The 10,828-nt window shown below is 40.5% G+C and overlaps 1 protein-coding gene across 1 annotated transcript; it reads right to left on the reverse strand.

Annotated features, from left to right (window-relative positions):
• Positions 1-298: 298 nt before the first annotated feature.
• LOC111948660 (coagulation factor IX-like) lies at positions 299-7,937 on the reverse strand. Its single transcript, XM_023962676.1, has 8 exons — positions 7,781-7,937; positions 4,243-4,415; positions 4,123-4,147; positions 3,924-4,037; positions 3,681-3,809; positions 2,616-3,040; positions 1,294-1,429; positions 299-1,213 (listed from the first exon to the last, which is right to left on the reverse strand). Exons 1-8 carry the CDS (start codon positions 7,869-7,871, stop codon positions 654-656), a joined length of 1,653 nt encoding a protein of 550 aa, XP_023818444.1. The 5' UTR covers positions 7,872-7,937; the 3' UTR covers positions 299-653.
• Positions 7,938-10,828: the final 2,891 nt, after the last annotated feature.

Consider the following 10,828-nt stretch of genomic DNA (forward strand, 5'->3'; position numbering starts at 1 on the left):
GCCGGTCTGTTGCAGGGCCACAATCACTCACCCAAACACACTCGCATTCACACCTAGGGACAATCCAATGACCATTTAACCTATTGAGCATATTTTTGGATGGTGGGAGGAAGCCAGAGTCCCCAGAGAAAAGCCACGCATGCACGGGGAGAACATACAAACTCAGAACATGCAAACTCAGAACATGCAAACTCCACACAGAAAGGTCCCCCATTGGTGTTCTGTTTCAGGTCCCCCAGCCGAGACTTGAACCAGGACTTAAACTGATGTAAGGCAAGGGTACAAACCACTCCAGTAGTAGAGAGTAGACAATAGGGATTTATTGTCATATGCACAGCTTACACTGACATACGAAATGCATTCCAGTACAACCCAAACAAGATCAGACAGACAACAGAAATACACACATACAGTTCAAAGTTGACTAAGCGCATTAAAGGCCATGGTAGGTGAACCTTGCTTAAAAAACAGTACCAAATTAAACATTTATTAGAAATTGGACAAGGGTTTTTATTTCTGAATGTTCCATAAGAAACATGGAAAAACTCAAAAGAAGTAGTTTTCTTTTTTTGGGAAAACAAACTGTAGCTAAAAGTTCTGCAACAATTTTAGATGATTCTGATTTTCAGAAGGATTCACAACAGGAGGAAACATCAGGTGGTCATTCTGATTCCTGTTTTCTGTACAATCCAGGGGTAATAATGCGAAACCCTTGTGTAGATGCCATACTTTCCTTCTTTGGCGCATTCCTCCCCCCAGCTGACGATGCCTGTCAGGAACCATGTGCCCTTGTAGTTGGTGGCATGTGGCCCGCCACTGTCTCCTTTGCACGAATCTTTCTGTTGGTCCCGGAAGCCAGCACAGAACATGAAGCGTGTGATGTGGTCACTGCTGCTTTCCTTACACACTTTACGATCCACGTAAGGGATCGCCAGTTTCTGAAGCTTGGTGGCTTCTGGGCCGTAGAACCTCAGTTTTCCCCATCCACTCACAAGGGAGCTGGTGGCCTCCTCCACAAGGGTCTCTATAAAACCTTTTGGGCCAAGGCAAATGGGGCGCCTCTGGTTGGACAGCTCAACGGGACTGGCAAGTTTCAGTAAGGCAATGTCATGGTTGTAGTCAGATATCCTAGGATCATAGGATGAGTGGACGTGCCTCTCTGCCACCGCATGGTCCCTCTCAGGACCCTCATCCACGTTCACATCATGTTCACCTAAGAGTATTGATTACATTTTCAAAATAAAAAGCTTTTTTCTTGAAAGCACGAAGTTGCATTATCAATGGTTTTCATACCAACTCTGACAAAGAAATCCGGTCCCATGTTGTTTAGACAGTGGGCAGCAGTGATGACCCATAAGTCACTGAGCAGAGATCCACCGCAGAAGGGCTGTGCTCTTTTCTGACTTGGCGGGCGGGTCATCAATGTCACCTGCAAGTACAAAAAATATCAGAAATCTGTGCCCACAAATCTTCACATTTCTGGTACTTGAGGATTGTTTCTAGAAAAAAATGTCTTATTTTTATGTGAAATTTTATGTGAAGTAAATTATTTAAGCTTCAGTTTAATTAAAAAAAGATACTGGGATTGCTATTTTTTTCTCTACACTGTATTTATCCCATGAAGGGAAATTCTTCTCCTCATTTGACCCACCTGCAGCAGTGAGCTGCAGCTGAGCCCTGCTCGGGAGGCAGTAGCGTTAAAGGTCTTGCCTAAGACCCCTCACTGGGTGATGTTAACTGCTCACCATTGATATGGTAATTGCCCCCAGTACCATTGCTCATTCCCCTGCGGAAATCGAACCCTGGTTTCCTGCATGGTAGCTTCCCACCTTACCAACCGAGCTACCCAGCCGGCATAACTTTTTACTACATTGCCTGTTGAACATCCAGGTTATAAGATTGTTGCAGGACCACACAGTCCCACACACAAACCTAGGTTAACTAGAGTCCACTCTTAAAGCATGTTTTTGGAGTGTTGGAGGAATGAGCATGCAAACTCCAACTAAAAGGGTCCTGGCTGGGTTTTGAACCAAAGCCACCATGCAGCTCATGGATTCTTCTTCTGAGTACAAAAAAGTTAACCTTTTCCCTCTTAACAAAATAATGGTTGCAAATTAGAAGGCCAAAGGAAGATTGTACTTATAATATTTATAATACTTATAACGTTAAATCAACTAAACTTGAAATCTCTATTAAGAGGTTTTGTTTATTTGAGACGCACTTGACTTAAAATTTAAATTTACACAAACAACAACATAAGTGAGAGCTTATTCAGTTGAATAATACTAATACATTAAAACAACAAAAATGTCAAAATGCAATTAACAGTGTACTGCAGCACTACTACTCACACTAGCTTGCATTCTTGTCAGCACATTAGTATTTTCTTTTGTCATTTGTGCAGAAGCACTTGGATTCTCATCTGTCTGTGCAGGCTTACCTTAATATATATATTTAGCTTTTATATTTTTTGAAGTCATTTATTTTATTTCTCAGCTGATCATTGCTGAAAATCGTACTTAATGATGAACCACTGCTGGAGAGCAAAGAATATTTAAATACAGTTTTTCTTATGACAGCAGCATCAGGAGAGTAAAAGAAATATTCATTCAGACCTGCCAAGGAATTTCTCCGGGGTACGCCACATCGCCTCCTACAATCCTCGTCTGAGTGACTTTTTTTAGTTTGATGGGAGCCATTGTGGGGAACCCCCATGAGTAGTCTTGTTCTGTCTCAAGGGGAGTTTCTGCGGTGCCTTCTGCCACACCTTCAGCTTCAGTAGAGAGACCTGAATCTGGCTTCACAGAACGCACTTTAACCCTCGCCTTATGGGAGACGTTAACCGTGTCTGATCCATTCAATAAAAGGTCGAAGTAATCACTCAGCTGCATCTTATCGTCATCATAGTAGTCTTCCTCCTGGGGTGCGGAAGAATTTTGTACAGATCTGGGGGTGAATGTGTTGTTGGAAGTCTGCTGTGTTTGGATGGACCTGGTGTCAGAACCAGAGGACCGACTCACACGACCACAGCTGAACTCCTCTGAGGGAAAAAAAAATCAAACAAACCAGATAGAATCAACTATAGCTGGTCAGACAATATTAGAAATCCAAATTGTGTCATTTGAGTCTTTTATATTAAACCAGGAACAAGATGTTGCAATTTATAAAAATAAAGTAGGCATTGTTCTGCTTACATATAATTTTGTATGTCATATTTTGATTAAATGCTTGTACCGGTAACTGCTTTAAAAAGGTTGGTAATCAATCTTCAATGTCCAATTAAAAAGTAAAAGACTAATATAAATCTAACCTAAACCTTTGATTTGTAAACTGATAAGCAGTTTTTGGCTGTTTGGAAAGTTGAAAACAGTTTTTATAATTTTTCTGTCGTAATGGACTGAGGGATTAATCCTGTTGCAAGTTTTAGAACTTTCTTTCCATTTTGTTTTCTTCTTATTTTCAGTTCACTCAGAAGAAGAAACATACAGTTTTAAGGCATTGATCAATAGTAATAACAGAAGTCCGAGTTACATATAGATCTATATAAAGGAGACTAAACGCTTTTATGGGGTTGTGTGGTGAAGCAACCTGGTTGTGTGGAAAGAAAATAGAAATAAAAATGCACAGATGAATACGACCTGAATAATTATAAATGCTCAGTTCTGCATACAGTTTCTTACCAGTTGGTTCACAGCTTGCTTTATCTAGACCAAGTTTGTAACCAGCTGCACAGTAACAAACCGCTCGCCGCGCCTGCATCACACATAAATGCATGCAGCCACCATTGTCGATGGAACACCTTTTTATTTCTGTTATAAACAGAGAAAAAAAATCAGACAACAATTTTATAAAAAGAACAGTGGCTCATTTTATCAACCAAAGTCTTTGATGTCTTGTTTGTCGTGCAAGTCTGTCACATTTACCAGTTTCACAGTTTTTGCCTCTGAAGTTGGGTTGGCACCAGCACACGTAAGAGCTCATCCCATCTTTGCACACACCTCCATTCAGGCAGGGCGGAGGGTCACACTGGTCACCGTCTACACACCACACATAACAACACACTCCACAGTATTAGTGCAGAACTAGCACAGGGTGTGGAAACTCACGTCTGATGTTCCTCACCGATATAGCTCGCCCAAAACTTCAACTGAAACACAAACACTGATGTTAAAGGCAAATCATTTTCACTCATTTCTATCAAGCAAGAAGACAAATCTAATGATACGTTGATGCACAACCTACAGTTTCCTCATCATTCTCAAACACCTCCCTGGCTTCTTCCATAGTGCAAACCTCCTCTTTACATTCACGCTCCAGGTTATCTTTCTGGAGAAATTCCTCAAGATGGCCGGTGTTGTATCTGCGCTGGCGATGAAGCACCGTGTGGGCCATCTGCTGGGACACAAACACTGCCTCTAAAAAGGCAGCATATCACAACATGAACAATTTTCATCATCATGTGAATGTAATTCCCAAGTGCTTTTTGTAAGGAAATTGAAATAATGCAGCGTTGATCTCCTCAGAATATCATATTGAACTACGTTGCTGCAGAATCTTCTGTAACTGAGTTAAAAAAAGGTTATCAATGTATTTCTGTTAGAAAAAAGCTTGAGCTGACCTAACCATTTAACCGTTTAGTGTTATAAAAAGTAAAAATTCCCTGTCTTTGCATTTTCATCATGGTGTGTATTTAATTTTTTTGTTCCAGCATTTTGTTGGTGCTTGCTAATGTCCCATTTACCCAACTGCAGACCGATGAAACACATCCTCTATCATTTACATCTAATATGCCATGGAGACACTTGCCAGGACTGATGCAACTTGATATCTGCCTGCTTATACGACCCTTGCCAACTGGGTCATTGACCCCACTTGGTAGATCACACTTCATTGCACCAACACAGTCTTACGGATGTTAGCCCTTTTCATTTGATTAATTCCTAAAATCTTATTATAGTTGATGAACTGCTTAAAAGCCAGTCAGACTCAGAAACCTCAAAACTTCCTACAAGTGAATTTTAAACTGAGATCCATCTTGATGGGGACTATGGTGTAAAGTTCCCCCAAAACACACACATTACTGGTCATGTTTCATTTAACCCTTGTGCTATCTTAGATGACCCCACCCTTCCATTGACGTGTTCTCCCTACCATGACAAACGTGGATAAAGGTGGACAGATTTCATGTAATCCATGGACACCAGTGAAGATCCCAAATCATTGAAGAAAAAAGGTTCAGCTCACTCTCTAGTGGGTCTAGATGACCCGACTCCCAATGGTAAAGTGCCTAGGATAGCACAAGGATTACAATCTCCGACTCCGTCTCAAAAGTATAGCGTTTTCTTTTTTTCTCCACGTGTTTCCATGGCGACTCCGGAAATCGGCGATCCATTGAGAATGTCTTTATGTACCTGCTGTGCATGTGCATTAACCCAGGGTTACCAAGTCGAGCGTAATTACACTAACTCATATCCGGTCTATTGGAACCGACATACCCAGAGTAAGCAAGTTCAGGCGGATTTCAGCCAGAGTTCAGGGTTAAACTCAGGGTAGTTTAAACATGCTTTCCGGAATACCTCCCAGGTTTAGGTTAACAATCATCCACAGCTGTTTTTATTCCAGGTAATAACCCTCAGTGTTTTTAAGTGTCTTGTTTTCAGTTGTTATTTGCTTTGAACCCCTATTTGTTTCTCCGTGTGCTTTTATGTGTTCCAAGTTTATATTTTATAATGTTTCTGCCACCAAGCCTGCTCTCCTGCAGATTGGGTCCTACCCCACCACTGACATTGTTACCTTTTTTGTTTTTGTTTTAATTTTTTTATTAAAAATGAAACCTTGGACTAAAATTAAGTTCTTAAAATAAATAAAACAATAATATGATTTAATAAAATAAAATACTGTGTACACCCACAAATTCCTGGTTTCATTAAGAATTTAATCAGCGTGTCCAAACAGTTTTTTGCTGGAATAACCTTCAGCCCCGAGCCAGATGAAGTGAGTGTTGGGGTTTGACGGATGCATAAGACAGATAAATAGTTCAAAATGTATTATTGCATCAGCTCAGATTTTTCCTTGATTAAACCAAAAACTTGACTTGTATAGGGCTGGACAAAAATGATGGTACTTCCATAAAAGACTGAGAACTAATTGCCCAGGGGGTCATGATGAACTCAGCTGTTTTCCTTTAATTGACATTCAGACAATCACAGTTGTTTTCAAACCCATAATCAGTCAGTCTGCCTATTTAAAGGGAGACAAATAGTCACGTTGCTGTTTGGTGAAAAGGTGTGAACCACACTGAACCTGGACAACAGAAAGCCAAGGAGAGAGTTGTCCCAGGGCATTAGAAACAAAACTATAGACAAACATCGTAAAGGTAAAGGCTATAAAACCATCTCTAAGCAGCTTGAAGTTCTTGTGACGACAGTGGCACAAAAGGTGAACTCCTGGATCAAGGTATATCAGTGTCAAATCGCACCATTCGTTGTTGTTTGAGCCAGATTGGACTTCATGGGAGACGACCAAGGAGGACACCACTGTTGAAAGGAAATCATCAAAAAGCCAGACTGGAATCTGCAAAAATGTATGTTGACAAGGCACAAAGCTTCTGGGAAAATGTCCTTTGGACAGATAAGACAAAACTGGAGCTTTTTGGTAAGGCACATTAGCTCTATGTTCGTAGACTCAAAAAGGAAGCATACAACGAAAAGAACACTGTTCCCACTGTGAAACATGAAGGAGGCTCAGTTCTGTTTTGGGGCTGCTTTGCTGACTCTGGCAAAGAGTGTCTTGAAGTTGTGCAAGGTCAAATAAAATCTCAAGAATATCAAGGCATTCTGGATAGAAATGTGCTGCTTAGTGTCAGAAAGCTTGGTCTCAGTCGCAGGTCATGGGTCTTCCAACAAGACAATGATCCAAAACACACAGCCAAAAACCCCCAAGACTGGCTAAGAGAAAAGCGTTGGACTAATCTGAATGAGCCAAGATCTGAATCCCATTGAACAACTGTGGAAGGAGCTGAAACATGCCATTTGGAGAATACACCCGTCAAACCTGAGACAACTGGAGCAGTTTGCTCATGAGGAGTGGGCCATAATACCTGTCGACAGGTGCAGAAGGCTCATTGACAAATACAGAAACCGTTTAATTGCAGTGATTGCCTCCAAAGATTGTGCAACAAAATATAAAGTTATGGCTACCATCATTTTTGTCCAGCCCTATTTCATTAGGTTTTTTTTTTATTAATTCTGTTGATCAACAACTCAAAAGTAATGATTTTGATTTTTTCATTTTCAATAAATCTTAATTTATTGTTACTTTTGTACATTGCAAGTCATCTCAGTGATCATTGTGGAATTTCTTTCTTTAACTGAGTGGTACCAACAATTTTGTCCACCACTTTATGAGTCATACTTCCTAACTAAAGACTAAAGTCTATTTTCAATGAGGGGTTTGTAAACTTCAAGGATATTCACTTTTGCATCTCTAGGTTTGGGTCATGGGTGTGGTCTGTATGGAGTCCTAAACTGTTCATAATTAAATTAATAAATATTTCAATTAATAAATAAATATGACCTTGTGCAATCACACAATCAACCAATATGGACTCAATACTGGAAAACTGGCTCCAATGTTAAAAAAGAAACATTTTCATTTAAATAAGTGGAATAATAACGCCATAATCAGTGACTCGGACTTAATAAAAATCTGATCGTGAATCTTCCTGTCTCTTTCCTCAGTGATTCCTCTAGCTCTTGACTTGGATTGTCCTGTTGTTTACCTGTATTTTCCTGTGTGATCTCAGCTCTCAGTCCGAACGTCGCCAGCTGTAAACCCAAGGCGAAAACCAACAGACACACTCTGCAGGTCATTTTGTCTTCGTCAGTTGATTCTGATTTTGAGAGGAGCTGCTGCCGTGCTAAAAAAGACTGAACCACCACTCCAAAGTACAACAAATACAGCACTGTTTACTCACCTTTGTGGCCAATGAGTGTGTGTTTGTTTGTTCACTTGTGCGCGCGAGCTGGTGAGGGGGATAAAAGGGTTAAAGGACAGTCGATGAGAATTAAAGAGTCTATTGATGAGATACACTCTAGAGATATATAGAGGTCTAAATTAACTGATTTGAAAAAAAATCATAAATATATATATCTAGTTCTTGCTGTTGGACATAAATCTGAGCAACATCAAATACTGACAGCTGATGGGACATCTGTTGCATGCGTGTGTGGGTGTGTATGCGGGTGTGCATCAACATTTGCACTGAGATTTACCAGCTGCTTGTTTGTCAAGATGAGTCTTGTCTGATAAGAAGCTTTGCAAAATGCCTCATGTCAGACCTTCAAACGGGGGTGCAAATACAAACTTTCTTAAAAAACACACAAATATGCATGCACACACAAGCCGGAGTTACTTTAGTCTGTGAGAAGAAGCATATATCTTCCAAAAAAATGCATGAAAAGGTAAACAAATGACGTAAGAACATGTGTGACTGAAGTTCATTTCAAATGTGATGATGTTTGAATGCAGGTCAATGTTTTTTTTACATTACCAAACAGATCTTCCCAAGCACAAGGAGTTTAAGTGCAATTTCTCATCTTCAGAGATGCAACTGAAGCTCACAAGGTTAAAAAGATCAACCAAACAAGCCATCACACTCCAATCATCTTTTGATCTGCTGTAAAGGTGTTTCCAGTGGTCTTTTAATTATGATTTTGGTGTTTTTAGCCAAAAGTTGTAAAATAAAAACAGCGGGGAAAATAAGTATCGAACACGTCAACATTTCTCTCAAAAAACATATTTCTAATCGAGCTATTGACATGAAATTTTCACCAGATGTCGGCATCAACCCAAGTAATGCTCACATAGAAAGAAATCCAAACATTTATGTCCATAAATGAAGTTATGTGTAAGAAAGTGAAATGGCACAGGGAATAAGTATTGAACACGCTTACGGAAATTTATTTAATACTTAGTGCAAAAACCTTTGTTGCTGATAAGAGCCTCAAGACGCCTCCTGTATGGAGAAACCAGTCGAATACATTGCTCAGGTGTGATTTTGGCCCATTCATCCACACAAACTGCCTTCAAATCTTCAAGGTTCCGGGGGTCTCTTCTGTGAATCTTTCCAAAGATTTTCAATTGGATTCAAGTCTGGTGATTGACTGGGCCATTCTAGCAGCTTTATTTTCTTTTTCTTCAACCAGTTGAGTGTTACCTTGGCTGTTTGCTTGGGATCGTTGTCTTGCTGAAATATCCACCCTCTTTTCATCTTCAGCAGCCTGGCAGATGACAGCAGATTCTGATCAAGAATGTCTCGATACTTTTCTCCAGTCATTATTCCTTCAATGATATGAAGTCTACCAGTACCACATGCTGAAAAACAGCCCCACACCATGATGCTCCCACCTCCAAACTATGGTGTTTTGGGGGTGATGTGCGGTGCCATCTGTCCTCCAAACATGTTGTGTCTTATGACATCCGAAGAGTTCAATTTCGGTCTCATCTGACCAGAGTATCTTCTCCCAGAATGTTATGGGTTTATCCAAATGTTGTGTCACAAACTCCAAACGAGCTTCAACATGCTTCTTCTTCAAAAATGGAGTCTTGCGTGGTGTGTGCGCATGGAGGCCATGGCGGTTGAGTGCATTACTTATTGTTTTCTTTGAAACAACGGTACCTGCTGATTCCAGGTCTTTCTGAAGCTCTCCACAAGTGGTCCTGGGCTTTTGGAGAACCCTTCTGATGATTGTTCTGACTTCTCTGACTGAAATCTTGCGAGGAGCACCTGGCAGTGGCAGGTTTATGGTAATGCCGTGTTCTTTCCACTTCCGGATGATGGCCCCAATGGTACTCACTGGAACTTTCAGAAGTTTAGAAATGCGCCTGTAACCAATGCCTTCAGTGGGTTTTGCACCAATAAGGTTGCGTAGGTCTTTGGATAGCTCTTTGGTTTTACCCATCATGCAATGCTTCTTGTCTAACCTTGCTGGTGAGAAACCTTTTTAAAATGCATCAATCAGGACTATACCAGCTGATATTTCTTTGCACTACTAGGGGGCAGGTTAAACTTCTGAATACTGACAAACTCCAGCTGCTTTCTTGGCTCACCAGACCTTTTTACCCCTCCTTTTATTCATGTGTTCAATACTTATTCCCTGTGCCATTTCACTTTATTACACATACCTTCATTTATGGACATAAATGTTTGGATTTCTTTCTATGTGAGCATTACTTGGGTTGATGCCGACATCTGGTGAAAATTTCGTGTCAAAAGCTCGATTAGAAATGTGTTTTTTGAGAGAAATGTTGACGTGTTCAATACTTATTTTCCCCGCTGTAAATAAATAATTGTGTCATTTTCACAGTTTCCGAAAGTGGCAGGAGTTCATTGGAAATTTGCTACCCAGTTGTGGGCAGGGCTGTTGACCCCCCCCCCCCCCCCCCCCAGCTTCCCATCATCCCTTTGTTTAGTCTCTCCTGCTATCTTACAGCTCCTCCCAACCACAACCTGACATTTCTGGTGCAATAAAAATAGCGAGAAACATTGGAACTATCCAGCCATACAGTTTTGAGCCAGATTCCAGTCCGGACGAGGAAAACAAAGACGTACGTGGATCTAGCTACTACAAGTGGATGCATCTCACTGGAGCTGGGCAGGGGGCGTGTGGCCCACCTATTCGATATTTTACATAACAAACACAATCTTTTTCAAACTACACTTTTTTTAAACGAAAGCTGCAGTTGCATCTTCATAACGATTTGAATAAAGATATACTTAGAAATGCAAAGTTCCTTATTTTACCTTCATTATTAGAAAAATGCCACA

The sequence above is a fragment of the Oryzias latipes genome, chromosome 14 (genome assembly GCF_002234675.1).
Source record: "Oryzias latipes chromosome 14, ASM223467v1".
Lineage (NCBI taxonomy): Eukaryota > Metazoa > Chordata > Actinopteri > Beloniformes > Adrianichthyidae > Oryzias > Oryzias latipes.